The sequence below is a fragment of the Anolis carolinensis genome, chromosome 2 (assembly GCF_035594765.1).
Source record: "Anolis carolinensis isolate JA03-04 chromosome 2, rAnoCar3.1.pri, whole genome shotgun sequence".
Classification (NCBI taxonomy): domain Eukaryota; kingdom Metazoa; phylum Chordata; class Lepidosauria; order Squamata; family Dactyloidae; genus Anolis; species Anolis carolinensis.
Window position 1 is genome coordinate 228,056,951 of NC_085842.1, and position 25,843 is coordinate 228,082,793.

The 25,843-nt window shown below is 41.1% G+C and overlaps 1 protein-coding gene across 1 annotated transcript in view; it reads left to right on the forward strand.

The window, feature by feature from the left end:
- The window catches only part of hsdl2 (hydroxysteroid dehydrogenase like 2), a 42,471-nt gene extending 19,048 nt beyond the window's left edge, over positions 1-23,423 (forward strand). The window contains exons 5-11 of the mRNA XM_003216591.4: positions 688-791; positions 1,111-1,209; positions 11,205-11,399; positions 13,979-14,050; positions 16,670-16,882; positions 20,464-20,592; positions 22,310-23,423. Of these exons, the coding sequence (XP_003216639.1) occupies positions 688-791; positions 1,111-1,209; positions 11,205-11,399; positions 13,979-14,050; positions 16,670-16,882; positions 20,464-20,592; positions 22,310-22,422 (925 nt within the window). The 3' untranslated portion in view covers positions 22,423-23,423. The remainder of the gene's footprint in view (positions 1-687; positions 792-1,110; positions 1,210-11,204; positions 11,400-13,978; positions 14,051-16,669; positions 16,883-20,463; positions 20,593-22,309) is intronic.
- The last annotated feature ends 2,420 nt before the right edge of the window (positions 23,424-25,843 follow it).

Below are 25,843 nucleotides of genomic sequence, written 5' to 3' on the forward strand. Positions count from 1 at the left end.
TAAATTTACATACATTATATTATTAGCATAACACAATACTGGCAATCAATTACTATAGTGTACCATATAAATATATTGTAATATTATTAGTAATATTACATTTAATATATAATATATAATTAATATTATTATATTGTATTATTAGTATTATATTGTATTTCAAAATAATATTAATATTATATGCATATTCAATATATTATAATATTATATATTATTGTAAATTATATTGTATATATGTATACTAATACTAATAATAACAACAACAACAATAATAAAGAAGAGGGTTGGAAGAGACCCCTTGGGCCATTTAGTCCAACCCCCTTCTGCCTTTGTGCACCGAAAGCACAAGCAAGCACCCCTGACAGATGGCCACCCAGCCTCAATGTTAATAATAATAATAATAATAATAATAATAATAATAATAAGGGTTGTAAGAGAAGAAGAGACCCCTTGGGTCATTTAGCCCAACCCCCTTCTGCCCTTGTTCTGTGGGGGCCGGATAAATGGCTTCGATGGGCCGCATCCGGCCCCCGGGCCTTAGTTTGGGGACCCCTGCTTTAACAGGTGTAAGTCTCGGGATGTACGCAAAAATGAAACATAAAGATGAAACATAAAGATTACTACAGCTGTTCATGAGAGCATACAAGCAAGCCTAGTTACCTTCTTGTGTTTTGTTTATATCTCCAGATCAAAAATCTGCCTCCCATATTTGAGAAAGAGTAAGATTGGTCATATCCTTAACATCAGCCCTCCAATAAATTTAAACCCACTGTGGTTCAAGAATCACTGTGGTAAGTATACTTTTTAAGAGTGGTAAAATCTGTTCAAACCCAAAGGAATGCACATTTGGGGATTTGGTAGTTGCAGCTATGGAAAGAAATCTATTCTGAAAAACCTGTGCAGATAAGAGGGACTCGGCTGAATCAGTCCAAAGTCCTCCATGCCAGCCGGATGTCTGTTGTATCTCTTTCTCTTTCAGACCAACCAGTCCTTCACTCTTTCCCCACGTTGGGATTTTTAGCTCAAAATGCAATGTTGTTATACAGAAGACATAAATAAATATTTTCATTTATCTGAAGTGACTCAATCTGTCCTTGTGTGCTTTTCTAGCTTATACCATTTCTAAATATGGGATGTCAATGTGTGTGCTGGGATTATCAGAAGAATTTAAAGGTGAAGTGGCAGTTAACGCTTTATGGCCTCAAACAGGTACTTTTTTCTTCTTCAAAAAATCTCTTTTTATATAGTTTAATACTTGGTTTCAGTCATTTAAAAACTTTTACCATATTTTGATGCAAAAGTGATCCTCATTGAAATATGATTTCTAAGTTTGTTCAAACTGGTGCATCAAGTATTTCTTACATTAGATACATTTGTGATGGAGATTGCAGTTTGCTGGTGATTTTCCTTAGTTTTTTGGAGGTATCTGCTATTTTTACTGACTGAAAATAACAGAGCTCTTTCCAAATAGTAATTTGCTGGTTATGCATGTTTCCAAACTTATGCATATTTCCTAGGGAATAAATGCATTATATTTCATGGCGATTACTCTTAAAATAAGAGCCTTAACTTACTAATATTTATTATTTATCTCTATCCCACCTTCCTGCTAAATAAAATACAACCCCCATATGTGTTGGGGATACATTTCTGGACTTTGCATGGATTTGTGAAACCTATTACTGAATCTAATGTGTATCTCAATTTTGGTTAAACAGTTAAGACAAAAAAAGATGGGTATTAGATTTGAGTAAATATGGTAAATAAAAGACTTATGGTCAAAGAATACCATAAAGCCATGCTGGAGGATCTAGAAAATGCCTAGAGACAACATCAGACGTGCATAAATGATACTGAGGGCACTAATTCCACAGATACAGACTGGAAATAAAACGATCTGGCTAACAAGACTATTAATACGGTGATACTTCACCCTTGTCCTTGTCCATCAGTTGCAGATGTAAGAAGAACTTTCTCTCCAGTTTTCTTACTAGGCATTGAAGGTTTTACTGAACACTTCACAAGTAGTCAACACCCAAATCCAATTTTCTCAGTGTAATTAGGTTACTAGAAATCAAAAGAGCAGATGTAAATGTTTTGTTTCTGCTTTTAATAGACCATGTGATGCAAATGCTGTGGGGAAGGGCTTTATGTTATTTTCCCTTTCCCTTAAAGCTTTTAACTCTGTAAATTATGTGTAGAAAAGGTGCAGCCCCGGAGGCTCTTGGACTATAGTTTTTATCAGTCCTGGCCAGGCAGTATGGCTGATGGGGGCGGATAATGGGAATTGCAGTTCAAAATTTAAATGTATCCATCTTACTTCAGGGTGGAGTTTGTATGGAAAGTGAAGGAAGTACTAAGGATTGTGACAATTCTTTGCAATTTCCCATTGCAAAATATATTCTGAATATTACCAGTAATCAACAAAGAAGGCTTCAATGACAATAGTGCCCATCTACTGGGAGCCTGTTGTTGGGAGGAGAAGAATGATGTTTACATTTAATATTTTTACTTTTTAATTAATATTGTTGTTATTATATGTATATTAAGTGCACTACAGACTTAAGATTCTAGATGCTAGCAGAAAGAAATCACATAGCAAATAATAATGATGATGATAATAATAATAATAATAATAATAATAATAATAATAATAATAATAATAATAGCAATAGAATCATAGAATAATAGAGTTGGAAGAGATCACATGGGCCATCTAGTCCAATCCCCTACAATGCAGGAAAAGCATAAAGTACCCCTGAGAGATGGCCAACCAGCCTCTGTTTAAAAGCTTCCAAGGAAGGATCTTCCACCACATGTGAAGCTATGCGACTTCTGTCTGCTAGCTTCTAGAATATTTAGTTTGCCACTCAGAATACATATAGAGAATGTTTTTCTGAGAGCACAAGATGTAGAGTATAAAGTATGCACTGGTCCATTTTCTCTGGTAGCAACATTTGATTTTTCCGGCTTTAAATGATCACTTGTACCCATCCAGATGTGTGAAGACTATTCCAGAAAGTGCTGTCTATGTCTTATTGACAGAAAGATTAATGTGGCTGAAGAGTTGAGTGTTCCCATTCCTCTGCAGCATAAATCCCTTCCCATGGGACTATGTAACAAAGTTTGAAAAAAATTATGTTTCTGATTTGAAAGTATTATGTCCTGTTTAATTGTGTGGGACTTACTTTGAAAATAGTTGTTCTGCTTGTTTTTGTGGCTGCCACAAACTGTGTTGAATTGGTTGAGACTCTAGGAGATATTCATTGAAAAACTATTGTTATGATTGAGCCTCATGGCTCTGTTACTGACAGACGTGGGCGTAAGACTCCTCGGGAGTCAGATACTCTCGAGGAGCGAGAGAGAAAAAGACTGCGAGACATATTTGCAGCACCATCTGACGAAGAATCTTTCGAAGGGTTTACGGAGAGAATGGAGGAGGGGCTGGTTAGCTCAGAGGAGGATGAGATGGATTGGACTCGGGTAAGGGAGGAATTGGGGGCCACTGGCCATGATGGGGCAGAAGATGAATGGGGACCTTCAGGATTAGACCCATGGCTTAGCTGGAGGGATGGGACGGGATCCACAGCTGGAGATGCTGTTGGGCGTAGTCAGAGGTGTTCCAGCTCTGACGAGGAAAGTGATGAGGAAACGCCCGGGTTAAGGAGGACAGCTGACAGTGATGAAGATTTGTAACTGGCATAAAATGGGGCTTGGGAGCAATTGCAAATTGCGTCGGGCAAGGTAATCTGGGCAAACGCTTGGGATCCGTGTGTGTGTGGGACGCTTCCCTGAAGACTTGTGTGCTTTCCTGTGCTGTGACGTAAGTTGATTGAAATCCAGGGTCAGACGGCGGGAGGGATTGTGTGGGCATTTGTTTGTGCAAACCTGTGCTTACTCTTATTAGCTTGACCTTCCGTCGTCTTTCTGACGGACGCCATCTCCTGCTTTAAGAACCCGGACTGAACTGACCACGGCTTGTCTTCCCCCCTTCTTGGACTTGGAAAAACTACAAACGTCTGCTTCTGGCTTTGATCTACGGAACGGAACTGGTCTACTCTACTTCTACAATCCTTGGCTGAATTGCTCGTGTTGGAGATCCTGTCTACTGTGTGTGTGTGGGAGCGACGCAAGTTACTCTAAGCACAGTGCTGGCAGCAGAGAGGAATCTGCTGCCAATTAGTTGCATTCTTTGTATCTTTTTGTTCCTTGGCTTTCGTTCTGTTAATACCTAGGCTGAAGCAAGCAGTTTGTTTTTACCCGGATTAAACTCCGGTTTAATCCGGTTTATCTTTTGAACATTTACTTTTGTTCCCTTTTTGCTCCTAAAGGCAAAAATTGCCTGGCCCTTGTGTTTTTACGGGCATTTTTGAGTTCTGTAATCTAATAAACTCTGTTACTTTGAATCTTGTGGCGTTCTGTCCTTGACAGATTGCCCGACGCCCATAAAAAGTTTATTGCAGCAATAAACCCGTCAGGAAGACGATGGATGAGTTAAGAGCCAAAGTAGACCAATTGCAAACGGCCTTTACCGTAAGCCAAACAGCTTTTGCTGTGAAAGGACATGTTTTGACTCCTGAACGCTTTGACGGAACCAGGTGCAAGTTGCCAACCTTTTTGGCACAAGTGGAGCTTTATTTTTCCCAGCTCAGTGCTCATGCTTTTCCTACTGACACTAGCAAGGTGGCTTTTATTTTGAGTTTGTTGACCGGTCCCGCAGGACAATGGGCCACTAATTTAATTTTGGGAAATGACCCAGTCAAGGACAATTTGAATAATTTCAAAAAGTTGTTAACTGATACTTTTGGGGATCCTCTCCGCACGGAGAACGCTGGGTGGGCTCTGTATCGGTTGAAACAGGGAAAGGGGACTGTTTTGGATTACTTAAATAAGTTTAACCTGTATCGCCACCAGCTGGATTGGGGGGAGAATGCATTCATGCTTTTATTTACTGCCGGGTTAAGTGATATGCTCCAGGATGAATTAGCACGCTTGGAGCCGGCTGAAAGCTGGGACGCCTTAGTAGCTAAGGTGCTGCGTTTAGACGCAAGGTTCGAGGCTCGTAAACACTCAAAAGCAATGTGTGCGCCACCCATGCATGTAACCAGGGCACCTGTGGTGATGGGGGAAGAGCCCATGGAGCTTGGGGTCTTTAAAAAACTGTCTACAGAGGAAAAGAGCCGTAGGAGGCAGCTGGGCTTGTGTTTGTACTGTGGGAATGCTGGGCATTTTGCCAAAAATTGTAATGTGAAACCTTCCCAGCTTTCGGGAAAAGGCCAGCCCTAGTGCGACGTGAGTCCAACGCACTAGGGCTCCTCAAGCAGTCAACTGAGGGGAGGAAGCATGTTTTCGTACCCATTACATTATCTGTTGGGGAAAGGGAACTTGTTTCTACTCTGGCACTGCTGGACTCAGGAGCTACGGTCTCCTATGTAGATATTGAGTTTGCTAAGAAGCATGGCATTCCTAGAGTGCGCAAGGCATGCGACGTGTGGGTGGAGGGAGCAGATGGGAGACTGCTGGAGACTGGGGTGGTTAACCAGGAAACCTCAGCAGTAACGTGGGAGGTGCAGGGAGTAACGGGAACGTTTGTGTGGGATATTACGAGCTTGCCTCGATATGATGTGATCCTGGGGATGGATTGGCTAGCTGTAGTAAACCCACAAGTGGATTGGGCAACACGTAAAGTGATCTTAAAGAGGCAGGATTGTTGCACTCTAAACGTTACTCATGCTGATATGGAGGGAGTGCCTGCTGAGTATGGGGAGTTCTCTGATGTATTTTGTAAAAGAGAAGCGGACAAATTACCACCGCACAGGCCATATGATTGCGCCATCAAGTTGGCAGAAGGTGCGAAACTGCCAGCAGGGAGGCTGTATGCCTTGACTGTACCGGAAAGGCAAGCTTTGCGGGAGTTTTTAGATGAAAATTTAGCCAAGGGGTTTATTCGCCCATCTAGTTCTCCAACTGCGGCACCAGTATTCTTTGTAGCCAAAAAGACTGGGGAACTTAGGCTGGTCTGCGACTATCGGATCCTAAACAAATACACCATTCGGGATAGGTACCCGCTCCCTTTAATCTCGGAACTGTTATCAAGGGTGCAAGGGGCTAAGGTCTTTACCAAGCTTGACCTGCGGGGGGCCTATAACTTAATCCGTATACGGGAAGGGGATGAATGGAAGACGGCATTTAACACGTGTTTCGGATGCCACGAGTTCCGAGTCATGCCTTTTGGGCTTTGTAATGCTCCTGCGGTCTTCCAGAGGTTCATGAACGATGTGTTCAGGGACCTAATTGACCAATTTTTAGTGATTTATTTGGATGATATCTTGATTTTTTCTAAGGACGAGAAAGAACATCGTCAACATGTCAAGCAGGTTCTGCACCGACTGCGGGCTAATGGGCTTTTCGCCAAGGCTTCCAAATGCGTCTTTCATGTGCCTGAAGTGGAGTTCCTAGGTCATGTAGTGTCAGGTAGGGAACTTAAAATGGACCCACATAAGGTTGACGCCGTCAACTCATGGCAGGAGCTGAAGACTAAGAAGGATGTACAAAGGTTCTTAGGTTTTGCTAATTACTACCGGGAGTTTATTCCGAATTTTGCAAAGCTCACGGTACCTTTGACGCAGCTTCTGCGCAAGAAACAGCCATTTGTGTGGGGGCGGGAAGCTCACGAGGCGTTTCTACAACTAAAGTCTAGTTTTCAATCGGACAACATACTAACCCATCCTGATGTTGACAAACCGTTCGTGGTAGAAGCGGACGCTTCTAGCTACGCGTTGGGGGCTGTATTGTCTCAGAAGGATTCCTCAGGGACCTTGCGTCCCTGTGGATTTTACTCGCGGCAACTAACACCCTTCGAGCAGAACTATACCATATGGGAGAAGGAGTTGTTGGCGATTAAGGTGGCGTTTGAGGTGTGGCGGCACTGGCTTGAAGGGGCACGGCACCAGATCGTGGTCAGATCTGATCACAAGAATTTAGAGCACTTGCAAACAGCAAAGAAGTTAAACCAGCGTCAAATCCGATGGGCTTTGTTTTTCTCCAGGTTTAACTTCAAGGTGCAGTTCGTAGAGGGGAAGGCAAACTTGCGGGCCGATGCTTTATCCCGCAAGCCGGAGTTTAAGACCAATGAGCAGGTTGTATGTCAGACCATCTTGCCTACTGCCTCTCTGTGTGTTGTAGATAATGAGCTCGGGTTACATGACCAGATCCTTGAGGCTCAGAGGGATGATGTGTGGACACAGGAGCAACTGATGCTGCTCTCAGCAGGTAACCGTACCATACTGCCGCATCTACAAGATCAAGACGGAGTATTGGTACGCAGGGGGCAGGTCTACGTACCAGTGGGGGCCCTCAGGTTGGAGGTGATTAGAGCCCACCATGACGAACCCATGGCTGGGCACTTTGGCAGATTCAAGACCGTGCAGCTCATTACCAGGAGCTATTGGTGGCCAAAGATGCGGCAAGACATTCTGCGCTTTTGTGACAGCTGCGCCGTTTGCCAGCAGAGTAAGACGCCTGTTGGGCGCCCTAGAGGGTTGTTGTCGTCTTTACCTGTTCCGGACAGGCCATGGCAAATCATTTCCATGGATTTCATTTCAGATTTGCCTAAGTCTGGGGGTTATACTTGTATTTGGGTGGTGGTGGATTTATTTAGTAAACTGGCTCATTTTATTCCTTGTTCAACCATTCCGGCGGCCCCTACGTTGGCCTTACTATTTACTAAGCACATCTATCGTTTGCACGGAGCACCCGAGGTGATTATTTCAGATAGGGCTCCGCAATTTGTGTCACGCTTTTGGAAACATTTCCATGAGTGCTTGGGGACTAAGTTAAACGTTTCTTCAGCCTTTCATCCGCAAACGGATGGACAGTCGGAACGGGTTAATGGGCTCTTAGAGCAATACCTGCGTTGTTTTTGTTTAGATCAACCCACGGCTTGGGTGAAGTGGCTACCGGTGGCGGAATTTGCTTACAACAATGCGGTGCACACATCTAGTCAGCATACGCCGTTTGAGCTAACTTATGGTTTTCACCCACGGGGAGGTGTGGCGCCGTCGACCAATGTGGTCTCTTCGGACCCTGTGTACCGCTCTACGGAAATGGCTGCATTGCATGATGTTGCCCGTCGCTTACTGTTGGAAGCTAAGGCAACGCAGAAGACTCAGGCTGACCGCCACAGGCAGGCAGGGGAGGAGTTGGAAGAAGGGGATTTGGTGTGGTTATCTTCCAAACATATTAAACAGGCTGGGGGAAAGTTTGCGCCTCGGTATTTGGGTCCCTTTCCTATCGTTAAAAAGATTTCTTCCGTTGCGTTTCGTTTGCGTTTACCGTCTAGTTTAAAGGTCCATCCAGTCTTTCATCGTTCGCTGTTGAAACTTGATACCTCTAGTCGTCGTGGTGCTATAGCGGAGGGTATCACTGCCACTTCTCCGCCATCGGGGGAGGAGGCCTTTGTGAGAGGGGATAGTGTTATGATTGAGCCTCATGGCTCTGTTACTGACAGACGTGGGCGTAAGACTCCTCGGGAGTCAGATACTCTCGAGGAGCGAGAGAGAAAAAGACTGCGAGACATATTTGCAGCACCATCTGACGAAGAATCTTTCGAAGGGTTTACGGAGAGAATGGAGGAGGGGCTGGTTAGCTCAGAGGAGGATGAGATGGATTGGACTCGGGTAAGGGAGGAATTGGGGGCCACTGGCCATGATGGGGCAGAAGATGAATGGGGACCTTCAGGATTAGACCCATGGCTTAGCTGGAGGGATGGGACGGGATCCACAGCTGGAGATGCTGTTGGGCGTAGTCAGAGGTGTTCCAGCTCTGACGAGGAAAGTGATGAGGAAACGCCCGGGTTAAGGAGGACAGCTGACAGTGATGAAGATTTGTAACTGGCATAAAATGGGGCTTGGGAGCAATTGCAAATTGCGTCGGGCAAGGTAATCTGGGCAAACGCTTGGGATCCGTGTGTGTGTGGGACGCTTCCCTGAAGACTTGTGTGCTTTCCTGTGCTGTGACGTAAGTTGATTGAAATCCAGGGTCAGACGGCGGGAGGGATTGTGTGGGCATTTGTTTGTGCAAACCTGTGCTTACTCTTATTAGCTTGACCTTCCGTCGTCTTTCTGACGGACGCCATCTCCTGCTTTAAGAACCCGGACTGAACTGACCACGGCTTGTCTTCCCCCCTTCTTGGACTTGGAAAAACTACAAACGTCTGCTTCTGGCTTTGATCTACGGAACGGAACTGGTCTACTCTACTTCTACAATCCTTGGCTGAATTGCTCGTGTTGGAGATCCTGTCTACTGTGTGTGTGTGGGAGCGACGCAAGTTACTCTAAGCACAGTGCTGGCAGCAGAGAGGAATCTGCTGCCAATTAGTTGCATTCTTTGTATCTTTTTGTTCCTTGGCTTTCGTTCTGTTAATACCTAGGCTGAAGCAAGCAGTTTGTTTTTACCCGGATTAAACTCCGGTTTAATCCGGTTTATCTTTTGAACATTTACTTTTGTTCCCTTTTTGCTCCTAAAGGCAAAAATTGCCTGGCCCTTGTGTTTTTACGGGCATTTTTGAGTTCTGTAATCTAATAAACTCTGTTACTTTGAATCTTGTGGCGTTCTGTCCTTGACAACTATAGCAAAATGTGCTGCAGGATGTCCCACTAAAACAAACCTTTTGCAGTTTAATAAACTTTTCCCATGTTTTTATGATAGAACCAATTAGGAAATGATATTTATAATCCAGAAACAAAAATCATGTGTAGTCATTGTTATTGCACCTCATAGAATACGCTTTACATGAATGCTATCTGGAGATTCAACAGTAATCCCTGGTTAATTTTAGCTATAGTTAGCACTAACATACAGAGGATAAGATACTGTAGTTGGCACTGAGGAATCTGTGGACCTCACGCATTGTTGAAGACAAAACAGTGGTTCATCCCTGTTGTAAGCTTCGGTACATGTGGGCTTTTGGGCTCTTAGTGTGAATCTTTGATTACTTGTTAGCTTATCGGCATTTATTTTAAAATCCCTAAAGTTATATGAAATGCAGGGATTCTATATCCATGGATTCAACCATTCATAGTATGGATGGTTGAAAAAGACATACCAAAAAGCCAATTTTGGTTTTGCCATTTTATATAACCATTTTACTATGCCATTGGATTTTGGCATCCATGGAAGGTGCTGGAACCAAACCTCAGCAGATACCAAGGGCCCAAAGTAGGTGATAGTGGATTTTTCTACTACTACAGTCCTCAGAACGATGGAGAAAAAAAATGGGTGCATCTGAAACAAATAGTACGCGTACCCAAGACCGAATTTTAAAATTCTTTCAAACTGGGTAGCCATCTGACTTCCATAGTATGTGTTATGTTAACTCTGACTGTTTAATTTTATGTTACTTGATGTTTTATTGATTTTGTTTATTTTTGTGTATATTTTATGTATTTTACTCTGTTCTATGTGCTATGTAAGCCACCCCAAGTCCTCTTGGGGAGATGGAGCAGAATACAAATAAAATTATTATTGTTTATTATTATAGCTTCTGGTGGTATTGCAGTGCGGGCTGATTTAATTTGTAATGTTGAGGCACAGAAAGCCACCTTTGATACTTCACCTCATCCCAGAAAAAGAGCTTTTGTGGTTTTCCTTTTCAAAATAGAATATTTTCCCTGCCTTTCCTGTCACAGTCTCTGTTTAATCCATAGACCTAGGTAAGCATTCGGAGTTGTCTCCTGACCCTCAAATTCATTCTTTTCCCCAGAAGAAAAATGGCTTTGATTGCAGATTAAAAAGCGCTCACAAAACATAGACCTGTGTGCTTTTCCCCCCCAGACCCTTCTCCAGTTGAACAAACATTTAAATCCATTTCTCATATTCTGGAAATTCAGATTATATCCTTCTTTGCTATGTAGGCCCTTTCAAACATGCCACTAAACAAATGCCGGCACACTGAACTTGCAAATCAAAATGTCTTGCATTTACGATTTTTAGGTGCGCTTACCTTGAAACGATCCTAGAATATATTTCTTCTGTTAAAAGGGAATTTACTTCCCTTTATAAGTCACTGTACATTGGTAAGTCAAGCATGATGGTACTGAAATATTGGAAGGGGCCCTGTAGGCCATCAGTTCTGTTATTACTGTTGTTGTTATTGTTATTATACTTAAAGCAGAAAGATCTCTATGTGTATGTTTTATTTTTAGCCATCTATACTTCTGCAATGGATATGTTGGGAGGCGCTGGCGTAGAAAAACAATGTAGGAAAACGGATATTCTGGCAGATGCTGCGTATTGTATTTTAACAAAGCCCAAAAGTTTCACTGGGAATTTCGTTATTGATGAAAATTTGTTGAGAGAAGAAGGAATCAAGGATTTTGATGCATACGCGGTGGCCCCAGGTAATCCAGATACAATTTCCTTACAAATGGTGTTTATGCTATGTAGAAACTGCAGTTCAGCAAATACGATATTTTTGTAGTTTGTGGGTTGAATTGAGACTTAACATAAATCCATTCAGATCGGTTAATCACAGGGACTATTGATTTTAGTCATTTTCCGTTGAGTCTAAGTCGGGATCCAGCCATATGTGGTAGATTTGTAAAACCTTATCAGTCTTTCCAGATGGCCAGTTTACGACACAATAAATTACTTGCAGTTTACGGGTCATATGCGTTCATGGCTGCAATTTCGATGTGTCTGGTAATATGTTTCCTTACAGAATATGATGTATTGCTTCTGAGGAAATGTTGTACTGCTTTTCCTCAACATTCCGCAACATATATTTCTTCTTGTTAAGATCAGCTATGTTGGAACGTGACCCTGCAAGGTGAATGGGAACAGAAGGTTGTATAGGGACAAGCGCCTGCCATTCAAACATTAGAACCTGCTATATTAGGCACGGGCTGGTAGGCTGTTAGGAATTATGGGAGTTGAAGTCCAAAGCACCTGGAGGACCAAAGTTTGCCCAGGCTTGCAGTAGAGGAAAAAACTACATAAATAGCTACTTAATATAAGGGCTGTGCCCCTACCTCTGTTCTTTTCACTCCCATCATCCACCCCCATGGCCAATGTTGTTTAGCGAGCTGCAGTCCACAGTATTTGCAGTACAATTTCTGGTAAATGAAACACATAGTTTTACCAATGTAAATGGTAGCATGGACTTCTGGCATTTATACGAGCGTGGGTCAAAAAGTTTTGCCTCCTGTGTCATTAAAAACGTTATGAATGAACATGTAACAGCAGAAGTTGCTACAGATCATAGCCTGAACTATTCTTTACATAAAACTACAATTGAACGTAGTCACCATCGATTTGTACACATTTGCGCCATCGTTTAACCCAGGCATCAAAACCATTTTGGAAAAATTCAGGGTTTTGCTTCATGACCCATGATTTTAAAGCTGTTTTAAAGCCCTGATTTGGCTCCTTCTGACTTTTACCTGTTTGGACCTCTGAAAGACAACTTACATGGTATCAGATTCAATACTTGAATGATGTTAAAACAGCTTTAAAAGTGATGGGTCACGAAGCAATACTCTGAATTTTTCCAAAATGGTTTTGATGCGTGGGTTAAACAATGGTGCAAATGTGTACAAATTGATGATGACTATGTTGAAAGGTAGTTTTGAGTAGAGGATACAGGCTATGATCTGTAGCAACCTGTAGGTCGCAAATCTGTAATTGTAGCAGTAGTGAATGACTGAGGATGGTGCAATATCGCTGCTTTGCAGCGTTTTAATTTTTGTATATTTTTTATCATGTTTTTATCATGTTTTTATCATGTTTTTATCATGTTTTAATTGTTTTGTTTTTATAGTATATTTGTTGCTGGCCCTCGTGGCAGAATGTAAGCCGCTCTGAGTACCCTCGGGGAGAAGGGTTAGGGTTAGGGTAATAATTAATAAATAAATAAATAAATAAATAAACCTCTGCTGTTATATGTTCATTCATAACGTTTTTATGACACAGGAGGCAAAACACTTTTTGGGGGGGTAAACAGTTCATTATAGTTATGGTACATAACAGAACAACAAATCATAGCAGATATAGTCAGGTAACAATAATTTTGATGTATACATGCATATCTGTGTTAGTCAATCAACCAGTTAATTCTGTCATTGAGTGCATATTATAGTAACTTAACTTACAACATATTGTTTTGCTTTTTCTACATGTTATCTACTATTTTCAGTCTAAGCTTTCTACCCATTTTTTAAATAATAATAATAATAATAATAATAATAATATTTAAAATAAGAGTTCACCATAACATTCAAACAGCAACACACGATGTATTACACACGACAGACCATACACGCACCCCTATCCTACACAAAATAAAAACTCTTCCCCACACCCACGCAAAACTTTTTGACCCACCCTCATATATCAGGGAGTTGAGACTTGTGAATTACAAATCCTGTGATCCCATGTCTGAGGACTGTGTAGGATAGGAATGTAATGACATGTCAATTATCTTTAAATAAGCAAATTGTATGAACAAAAATGATGGTGGGGAAGAAATTCTTCCAATGCTTCTTCCATTAGATGCAGCTTCACCTTTATACACATTTTTCTGTCTGCATTTCTCCCCTGATCCACAAAAGAAGTGAACTTCACAGTGATTTCCCTCATTATCATCTCTTCCAATTACAAAAATTAGGCCTGGAGCAGAGGGAAAAAATCCCTGAAACTATGAAATATATATTGGCACCTCTTAACAATTGCATCAATGTTGTCTTGATGTTCCCCACTATAAACACCATATGTAGATATTGGGCATGTGTTTCAAGGCTCTAACTCAGTCCGATTTCCAAAAGAGATATAAAAAGTTTTGTGTACACGTCTATATAACGTTTACATGGGATGTTTGTTGTTAATCAAATCAAGGTTTACTGCAGCAACCAAAATAATTCCTTGTTGAACGGTTTTTGGATTATGTGAATTTTCATTTTATTATTTCACTCTGTACCTTTAGGACATCCACTGCTACCAGATTTCTTCTTGGATGTAGACCCTGATACTCTAGCAATGAAAATGGAAGCACAAGGTGATGATTTTGATTTCCTCCCTACCAAGGTCCTCAGTTTTGTTTATCTGAGAAAAGTATTTTGTTCTCTAGACACAGGTTTTTGTTCAAAGGGGCAAAATGCACTGATAATTAATTTGGCAATTGTAAGGAATCCAGCAATTTTTAAAAAATGGCACCTCAAATGTTAGACCTCTTTCTGGGTATATTTGGTCTGCTGATTCTAAAAATGGCACCAATTTCCCCTGATCAGCTTTAGTTTTTGAGATACAGAACACATGCCCATAGCCAGTCGCCATCTGCTTGCCCATAAGAAATCATGATAACCATATCTAATAAACTAGAACAGATTGTTCCCCCCATGTCAGGAGCGACTTGAGAAACTGCAAGTCGCTTCTGGTGTGAGAGAATTGTCCGTCTGCAAGGACCTTGCCCAGGAGACGCCCGGATGTATGATGTTTCACCATCCTGTGGAAGGCTTCTCTCATGTCCCTGCATGGGGAGCTAGAGCTGACAGACGGGAGTTCATCCTGCTCCTCGGATTCGAACAACTGACTTTCAGTCAGCAGTCCTACCAGCACAAGGGTTTCACCCATTGTGCCACTGAGGGCTCCATTAGAGGTGATGTGGTCTATCCAACACAATTTTCTGAACCTGCACTCCATATTTTCCAAAGAACAGGCTTAAAAATCAAGACACCAAGAAAAATAATGTTTTTGTTTAGGTTGTGTTATAGCAGCAGCTCTTCCCATAAATGCAGATGTTGACTTTTGAGTGGCAGTTATGTGTAACAGAAAGGCCACGGACATATTTCTTCCTCATTTCCATTTTTCCAACTTCAGTGTGCCTTATAGCCCTTACAAAGACACTGAAAGGTCATCTTTAATAGCAAAATTGATTCTTTCCTTCTCTGATATTCATGGACACGTGTAATTAAATATCTCTCTCCCTCATGTTTAGACATGGAGGGGGGGAGAGCTCACTGCATGTGGATCTTTGGCATGTTCCACCAGTGAATTGTGCCCTGTTGATACTAGATATCCCTCACTCTTGCTTTTGATGTTGCTGATTTCCCTCCTTGTTCGTTATGGACCCTGAGTATAATAAGGACTTCTGAATACAGATGTTACTTTCTGGAGAAAATCTCTTTGGGTTCATCGACACTGTGATACCACTTTAACTGCCATGGCTCAATATTATGGAATCGTGGGAGTTGTAGTTTGGTAAGGCACCGGCATTCTTTGATGGGCAATATTAAAGATCTTGTAAAACTACAGCTCCCATGATTCCAGAACTGTGAGCTACAACTATTAAAAGTGTCAAACTGCATTTTCATTGAGGGCTATATCAGGTTTATGGTTGCCTTCAAAGGGCCATTGAATCCATGGATAGAGGATCTGAAGATACAGGGGGCCAACTGTTTTATTTTTTTGCATGGTGGTTGGTGATCTTTAATTTAGTTTTGGTCTCCAGATGTTATTCAACGACAACTTCCATAACTTTTGATGATCTGCAGTGCAGACTGTGGATAATGTGAATTGCAACCGCTGAGGTTTGGGAAAGGTTAAAGACCATTTTAAAGGCAGGCATAATATCCACAAGCCTTGTATCTAAATTAGTCAGGATAGACCCCACTATCCTGACTAAACATAACAAATTGCAACCTTTCAGATGTTACTGTATCACAATTCCCATCAGCTCCACTCATGATTGTTAAGGATTGTAGATGATGTTTAATAGAAGCTCTTACTTCCACCTGTGAACCAAAGTCACCCTGCAGGGTAATGATGTGCCACTCAGCTTTGTAGAAGAATTAACAGGAACTTTGCTGACTTCAAAATAATCAAACAGAGCAATAATATTTACAATAGTCTCTCTGATTGCTTACAGAGAATAGTAGGAATAAATAGTCCTTTAAAAGTCCATAAAATTGCCTCAGTTCCTTAGAAATAACAGGGCCACTGAGAGCCAGTAGCCATCTTCTCTTCTGGCTGTTTCCAGTCAGCATACATACACACACTCTGAGGTAAAACCTGCTCAAACCGGTTCCCCAGTAGCATGGCAAAGAAATTGACCAATCAGATTCCTAGCTGTTTGCAGGCTCAGCCAATCAGCTTCTTACATGTACTTTTCCAGTTAACCCATCCATAATGGTGTCTTTACAAACCACAACAATGATGTCTAATGTTGATAAATACAGGAGTTGTAGACCAGCATATTTATTTATACCCCGCTTTATCTCCCCCAAAGGGGACACAAAGCAGTTTAACATAAAAGCATCAGTATAGCGACCAAAAATATACAAATATGCAAACATTAAAACTGGATTAAATATAAATAGTTTTAAAAATGGACATAGTGAGCTGGATTTGGCCCGTGGATCTTGTATTTGAGGCATGTGGCTTAGATGCACTATTTGTTGCTTGTGGATCTGGGGGCAGCTTGCTTTGGGAGAATGTGAGTCATTCCTTGCTTTGGTCTGGAGTTCCGAGAAGGCTCCTACCACTGTTCAGTTCACTAATGAATGACTTCGGTATCTCTGTAATAGTTGTTTGTTTTAAAAAATAACTTTCCGAGCTTCTCTTTGGAATGCTAGAATCTAAACAAGTATTGATCTCACCGTCCATGTTGGTCCTACAGGAGCTTCCCCAGCATTCAAGGATGGGAAAAAACAAGATGTAATGAAGCACGAAGGTCCTAAGTCCGAAAGTAATGAGAAAGCTAAGCATCATGTGCATTTTGCTGCAGTAAACGCAACCGGGCCTGTAGCTGAAACATTTAAGATTATCAAAGGGGCAATTAACGATGACGTTGTCAAATCGACCCAAGGAGTTTATCGGTTTGAATTGTCAGGTAAGAGACCTACATCCATTTTGATGTACTAATGGACTGGATCTCCTCCTAGCATTAGTTTTCAATATTTATATTCAGTGCTGCCCGTCCAAGAAGATGCCCGTCCAAGAAAATGCAGAATATTCTCACTGTTTCAGCAGTGGTCAAGAAAACATACTCATGGTCATATTTCATGCCAAAATAAATAAGAGTAATAATATTTGGTGAATAATTTGGTAAAACCTGGGAATCATTGCTATTTGATAATCTATATACACATAAGGGTTGGATTCAGCGTTGACGCTTGAGGCTCAGGTGTCGGCGGTGGCCGGGAGGGCTTTCGCACAACTCAAACTTGTGCGCCAACTGCGACCATACCTCGTGAAGTCTGACTTGACCACGGTGGTCCATGCCCTAGTTACCTCTAGACTGGACTACTGTAATGCGCTCTACGTGGGGCTTCCCTTGAAGACGGCTCGGAAATTACAACTGGTCCAACGCTCGGCTGCCAGATTAATAACGGGGGCGAGTTACAGGGAGAGATCTACTCCCCTGTTTAAGGAGCTCCACTGGCTACCGTTCATTTTCCGATCCCAATTCAAGGTGCAGACCATCATATATAAAGCCCTAAACGGTTTGGGACCCACCTACCTTCGTGACCGTATCTCCTACCATAAACCTGCCCGATCTCTTCGATCGTCAGGGGAGGCCCTCCTGTCGCCACTGCCTTTATCCCAGACCCGCCTTGTAGGAACAAGGGAGAGGGCCATTTCCGCTGTGGCCCCCCGTTTGTGGAACTCATTGCCCATTGAAATCAGGCAAGCCCCCACTCTTTTAGACTTTAGGAAAGATCTAAAAACATGGCTCTTCCGATGTGCTTTCGGAGAGTAACTGTTACACACTTTTTGTTACTCCCCCCATCATCTATCCTCCAGACTGTTTGCTATTTTATGTCTCTGCTCCCCGTGGTTTTATTCTTATCTTTTTCTCACCCCAGGTTTTAACTGAGTGTTCATGCGGCCCGCCCTGTTATATTGCTTTTTTGATTTTGTGTTGTACTGTACATGATTATTTTTGTATTGTTGTAATTGTATTATGATATGTTGTTTTTATATTTTGCTATATTGTATTGTTCTGGGCATGGCCCCATGTAAGCCGCCCCGAGTCCCCGTTGGGGAGATGGTGGCGGGATATAAATAAAGTTTTATTATTATTATTATTATTATTATTATTATTATTATTATTATTATTATTAAAGAGAAAATGTGTATGTGTGTATGTGGCAGGGGTGTCCATTTACACAGACATGCTCTTGCCTCCACAAAGACCTATATCTTCCACTACGCAGGAAACACCAAAAGTGAAAATATGTATGTGTGGCTGGAGTGTCCACCTACACAGAGAAGCTCCTGCCTCCACAAACAGTTATAACTCCCAGTATTCAGGAGGCACCAATGGCCCTTTCTCCAATGACATTTAAGGTTATAGTGAGCGCCTTGAACATGTCCAAGAGCCCCGCCAATGTCCTCCACAAACAACATACTGCTCAATACCCAAGTGAAAGCTTTCGTAAGGGGACAATTTCATCCTAGATGTTATGTGTTTCCTCTACTACAGCCATCCTAGCGTTCCTTTCTCTCTCCATTAGTGTGGAATTTGCATGACCCTGCCCATTGCTTCTCCCTTAACTCTTCCCTACTCTTTTCTATGACACACAGCAAACAGAGCAGAATTGATCAGCAACGGAACATACTGGAGGGGTTGGGGGACTGACTGAACATGATGGAAGTGGTAGTTCACCCTGCATCAGGACAGACCATTGTGAACCCCACCAGCAATGGACCTGGACCAAATTTGGCACACAGAACCCCCATGACCAACGCAAAATACGCGAGAGGTTTGGGGGCAGCTGACCTTGATTTATAGCAGTTGTAGCTCACATCCAGAGAGCATTGTGAACCCAAAGAACAATGGATCTGGACCAAACTTAGCACGTATACCCAATATGCCCATTTTTGAATACTGGTGGGGTTTTTGGGGGGAATTGCCCTTGACATTTGGGAGTTGTAGGTACTGGGACTTAAAGTTCACCTGCAATCAAAGAGCACTCTGAACCCCACCAAAGATGGACCTGGACCTAACTTGGCACACAGAAACCCCATGACCAACAAAAAATACTGGAGAGCTTTGGGGGGAATTCACCTTGATTTGGGGGAGTTGTAGTTCACCTACATCCAGAGAACAACGTAAACTCAAACAACGATGCACACATGCCTGATACACCCAAATTTGAATACTGGAGGGGTTTGGGAGGGATGGACCTCAATTTCTGGGAGTTGTAGTTCACCTACAACCAGAGAAACTGAACCCCACCAACGATGGACCTGGATCAAAATTTGCACACAGATCAGTCTCAAGACTAAAAACTAGTTCAAAATAATCTAGGGCCCTTCCACACAGCTCTATATCCCAGAATATTAAGGCAGAAAATCCCGCAATATCGGCTTTGAACAGGGTTATGTGAGTCCACACTGCCATATATTCCATTTCAAAGCAGATAATATGGGATTTTATTCAGCTGTGTGGAAGGGACCCTAGTGTGCATAGGTATGAATCCAAGGGTGCCTCTACACTGTAAATTAATGCAGTTTGACACCACTTTTAACTGCCATGGCACAATGCTATGGAATCACGGGAGTTGTTGTTTTACAAGGTCTTTAGCCTACTCTGTCAAAGAGTACTGGTGCATCACTAAATTAAAAATCCCAGGACTTTGTAGCATAGAGCCATGGCAGTAAAAGTAGTGTCAAAATGGATTAATTCTACAGTGTAGTTATGCACACACACCCCAGTTTATAATTGTCAGAGTATGCTGGTTGGGAGTAATGGTTATAACAGAGCCTAGCATAGAGAACTATTGGGAACTCCTGGATTCTGAACCCACCTCCAGGCACTAAAATGATGGGTAGGCTTGGGCAAATTGGCATCTCCCTATATAAATAGTATTAGTTTATCTTTCAGTTTTCAAGAGCATTCTAGAGTGCATGCCAAGCATTCTAAACACAGGAAAAATTAGATCTATAAATACTATGGTTTGGAGCCAGACCTAGCCATGTTTATTCATAGAACCTATTATGCTGGATGCAGTCGTCGCTAAGAAAACGTTACTCATAACTACTTAAGTACAATTAATTTCAGTGGATATACACTAAGCCATGTCTAAATCTGGAACTAAGCATTTATGTCAACAGTTCTAATGTGACCTCTGAGATTTTTTAATTGCACTTTGTTTTCAGGGGGCTCTTTAAGATGTCGTGTGATGTAGGGAAGGAGCAAGGCAGGAATTTGATCCATATGAGAGGCAGAGAAATATCCAAAGAGGGACGAATGTCATTCAGAAAATATTTTGGAAATGCTGCACTAAGTCAGGATCCTATAATGTCACGTTGATTCTATATTTTAAACTATATTGTAGGGATGACTTCTCTTTCCCCAGAAAAATTGATTTAAACTTCAAAGTCTCTTAAATGATTTATTTGTCAATGGAGTACGCACATGGCTAATTTATATGGTATAATTGAATTGTGTTGTTTTTATGTTAGGTGAAGAAGCAGGAACGTGGTATATTGATCTCAAAAACAAAGGTGGTAGTGCGGGAAGTGGAGAACCTCCCGGAAAAGTGGATGTGATCATGAATATGTCTAGCAGTGACTTTGTAAAAATGTTTTCAGGTAGGTTTCGGAAATTTTGCTCTTCTTTGGAGTTGTATTTGGATTTAGCTGTTCACTTGGATGAACAATTGCTGTCACTATAGGGAACATGACTCTGACCCCTATACATTGATTTGCCTAGGATGTGGATAGGGCTCTGCGTGAAATCAATAGCAAGAGTTCACATATTAAAATTACATTTAAAACTACAGGATGCACCTCTGTACTTAACCACCACACTCCAGTCCAAGTTAAAACAGCAAAGCAGTTTATTGAAGATTATATACAAAGCAGTTCAGCGAAATAATAGAAATGTCAAAGTCTAAATGTAAAACAAAGTCCATAAGATTCAAAGTATAAGAGTTGTTTCAAAATCCAAGACAACAAGACATCCAGCATAGGATACAAAAAGGCAGCATAAAAATCCAATACTGAAATTCAGGAATAATCACTGAAACTTGAAAGCATGAAACATGAAACTAGAATTTCCCTAGCAGGCTTAGCGAGGACTTGACCAGATAGGTTGCTTTTCAAACTCCACAATGTTGACAAAACTGCTGAAAAATCCCTCTGGTCTCCCTAATATAGACATTAAATCATACTGTCTCCCCTGAAAATCTGATACTGACTTTTTTGCTAACAAGCGCTGTGACCGTCACAAATTCTGCTGGGCAGCTCAATGTTCACAAAAACCAAGTCTCCTGTTTATCAGCTCATTATTTTCTTCACCAGGAATTTCATCCTCTGAGCTTATCTCAGCCTCTGACCTTGCTTCCCTAGCGGAAGGCTTCTCCACAACATCTGGGCCTCTTTCTGAAATGTGGCCTTCTGTAGCTACTGGAGACAGAGACAGCTCAGTTTCAGGACTTACAATTTCCTGCTGGCCCACAGGCCCAAAAATCCCATGATCCACTTCCTCAGGGACATTAGATACAGGCACAATCAAGGGCTGAACTACAACACTACTCCTATTAATTGCTCTCCTATTAAAACTATTAATGCTATCATTCGTTTTAGCTTACCAAAGTATGCACAGGGGATAGTGGTTGTTTTGTGGTGCTATTTTTATTTGTATTCTGTATTTTAATCTGAACAGGTGTGATTACCATAATCAAAAATAAGTACGTATTTATTCTAACAGGGATTTGGACTTTAAGGGTGCCACTGTTGATGTAATGTGCTTTAACAGTACATTATTATATTGTTTTTACCACTGTTCACTTCTTTGAGTCTCTTTAAGAAAAAAAAGTATATAAATAAAATAGTAACAACAGCAACAATAATACAAATTGTTGTTGATGATGCTATGGAATCTTGGGATTTATAGCAGCACTATTTGGCGAAGGCTAAAGACCTTGTAAAACTACAACTCCCATTATTCATAGCCTTGAGCCATGGTGGTTAAAGTGGGGTCAAGTTGCATTAATTCTATAGTGTAGCTGCACCCTCAGATAAGTTACAGATGAAGGAGGCTGTTGTTTATTGTGATGGGTGGATTTTTCAGTGTTTTGAAATCTTTTATATTTTACCTGTATGGTTTTTATTTTTATTTTTCTTGTGTTAGCTGCCTTCAATATATTTTTTCAACACACAGGTGGCATATGCAATTAAGAAATACTCATTTTAAAAGTAGTTTTTTTTCTTATTTTAAAGCTTGGCAGACGTTTGGTTGTTAATTACAGTTACGTTGAAAAGAAGGGTTGCATGTTTTTAAAGCCATTTTCTCCTCTCGTTTTAGGGAAACTGAAGCCAACGATGGCTTTCATGTCCGGAAAGCTGACAATCAAGGGTGACATGGCCTTAGCAATCAAGTTGGAGAAATTGATGGGCCAGTTTAATTCCAAATTGTGAAGTTAAAATGGGGGGTGGTTTGTGTGCCACATTCAGCATTCAATAAATATGCTGTGCTTTGCTTTGCAGTTGAAAATGACAGTGCTTGCTTTTAAAAATATGATTATGATTTAGACATATATGTCAGAAACATGCCTTTTCTGTGTCTCTAATTTGACATGGATTGAAATTCCAATTGACTAAAGTGACAAATTGTTCTTATTGCTTCACACCTTGGGAAGTATTTTTAGGATCAGTGGGCCTTTCTTTTCTTCTTATGAGAATCAATGCAACATAATTTGCACTGATACATTAAATTCAAGGCAGTCATATGCCCCTTTTCCGTCCATTTTTCTTTTTCCTATGTATCAGTTTATGGGCTGGATTCTCTGAAAATTAATGCACTAAGTGAGCACAAAAGATCCATTGCACTGATTTGACTAATTATGAATACCCAGTATGCTGAGTATTAGAAATTTAGAAGTTTAGAAATTTTAGTTAAAAATCAACTGCATGTGTTCGTCTTTTGTCAGAAATTTGTTCCTTTATTCCAGTGCTTTTAAAAACCCAGGCCTAGAATGATAAACCTTTGTGCCACATAGAATGAGAAAAACTGAAATCCTGTTGACATCTGTTCAGTGCTCCAAGGTTCGCCGACAAATGAATTGCCTCGAAGGCACTTCGGTGATTTTGGTCCTATTATTAATGCTCTGAAAGCATAGGTGCCTTTTCAGGTTTGATATTTCTCCCCCTCCTTTACCTTCTGCATGGGTTACAATTACAGATTCATTTATTTTCTTAAGAAAATGCAACTCTCTGGAGTCAGGTTCCTGGCCTTGGGCATGAAGAAACAAAACCACAGGCATTTGCCTGCGTCTCTGGGTGCTTGTAAGATTGTCTCGGATAATAAAGAATGTTTTAGAATGAGAGCTTTTAAAGGTTAAATTGCTGCTGTGAAAACTCAGTTCCTGCCAAGTTGTTCCAACAAAAGAAATAGAAATAAAATGTGTTTTTCTGTATAAGTCTCTCTGCCTACTATATTTGTATGTGCTGAGTGATTCCTTTTCCAGACTCTTTGTTACTTAATCGGGGCTGTGAAGTGGGAGGTGATGCAAACGTGTCCTGAGTTTTTCCTGATAACACAGCCCAACAAAACAAAACTTCAGTGCCCCAAATAACCCTGTTTCTGGGGGGAAATTGTGCCGCTGATTCATACAATTACATTGGCTAGGCCACTCATGTCTCTTAGATCTGGTTATCATAGTTTTGAGCAGATGGCGACTGGTAGATGGCATATGTTCTGTGTCTCAAGAATGAGAGATGATAAGGGAAAACTGGTACCATTTTTTGGAATCAGCAGGTCAGATATACTCAGAAACAGGGCTAATGTGTCGCTGAAGGCTTTCATGGCCAGAATCACTGGGAAAATGAACAAAATCTGGCTACCAGTATTAAAAAACTCCAAAATCAGAACAGTAAATAAATAATATTCAGAAAACGGGAATTCCAGACAAGAAACAGACAATAAACAATCAGGGCTAGCTAACACCTCTCAACAAAGGATTACCATAACATTATAGTGATGTGTATTTTAGGGTTGATTGATTTTACTGTGGTATTGTTATGTATTGATGATGTGAATTATGTTTTCCTCTGATATTGATGTATCTGTATTTATTGCACCATATATATTGTTACATTATGAGTGCTTTGTAAGCCGCCCTGAGTCTCTTTTGTGAGATGGTGATGGGGTCGAAATAAAGTGTCATCATCATCATCATCATCATCATCATTTCCTCAGGCAAGAAGCAGACAGGCTTTGAATCTACAACGCCATTAAATGCTAATCAAGTTGGCAATTTGCAGCATTCGCACTTGCCTCATACAGAAAGAGTTCTTTCTCCCAACCTGGACTTTCCACAGATATATAAACCCCACTTGTCTAGTTTCCAACAGATCTCACAATCTCTGAGGATGCCTGCCATAGATGTGGGCGAAACATCAGGAGAGAATGCTTCTTGAATATGGCCATACAGTCCGAAAAACTCACAGCAACCTAAAAGGGCTAATATTTGAAGCACCAAAATGTATGTTGGCCAGTGTAACTGGAGTTTATTTTATACTAGCTTAAATGCCCGGCAATGTATAGGTTAGGTAATTTGTAACACTGTTAGAAAAAGTCAGTCTTTGCTTTTGTTTTTTATGAATGCTCCCATTGGAACATGCATAAGGATGTGGGCAAATCCTAACATCAGGGATCTATCAACCCCAAACTCCACCTGTATTCATAGGTGGCCATTTTGGGTCTGTGTGCCAAGTTTGGTCCAGATTCATTATTGTTTGAGTTCAGAGAGTTCTGTGGATGTGGGTGAACTATAACTCCCAGAATCCAGTGTCAATCCCCCCGCAAACCCCTCCAGTATTTTCTGTGGGTCATGAAGGGTCTGTGTGCAAGGTGTGTCCACATCTGTTGTCGTTTGAGTTCACAGTGCTCTCTGGATGTGGGTGAACTACAACTCCCCAAAATCAAAGCCAACCCCCCCCCCCCCACACACACACACACACACCGCTCCAGCATTTTGTGGTGTTCATTGGGATTTTGTGTATTAAACTTGGTTCTGATCCGTCATCAGGGTCACAGTGGTCTCTGGAAGTGGGAGCCAATAGGAATCCTGTTGCAAACATACTTACCCACATACATACATACATACACTTTTATTATATAGACAGATGTCTCATTTGTAACCAAAATAAATTATAAGAGATTGTTATTTTCTTCTGGACAACACCCTCAGGTGTCCTGAAAATCAGGACTAATGTAAAGATTTATGCCATTTTAGAAGTTTCCAAGCTCTTGCTAAGACTCCACTTGGCATTAAACATATGTACTTTCCAGGATTTCAACTCAGAAGGGTACAAAAGAGCATCTAAATCTTTTTTTTAATGCTGATTTTCAGCTTCTAGATTCACCCCCTCAGCTGCTTTAGCCACATACATAGGGAACAATAAATAAGTGCTATAGACAATAAATCTACTGTTACATTTGGTGAGAAGGTATAGAAATAATTCACCATTATGCCAAGCAAAACAGGACATAGCAACCAAGGTTAGCTTCAGAAATACAGATTTACTACAGGCTGAAGACTTTTTGTGTCGAAAAACTGCAAGCAGAACAAAATACTTCATTGCCTTTGTCATATCAGTGAAATCACAAGTAACCCAACCCACACTGTGCAACTTTGTTTTTTAATTTATAAATACAGTAGGACTACCATGGGAGATATGTCCTGAAATCATGGAAAATAGCAAACTTTATATTTTGACAATTTGGGTCAGAAGCACTGGAGTACTAAGCCCCTTCTACACTGCCATAGAATCCAGATCATCAGATCAGATAATCCACATTATCTGCTTTGAACTGGATTATGAGTCTACATTGCCA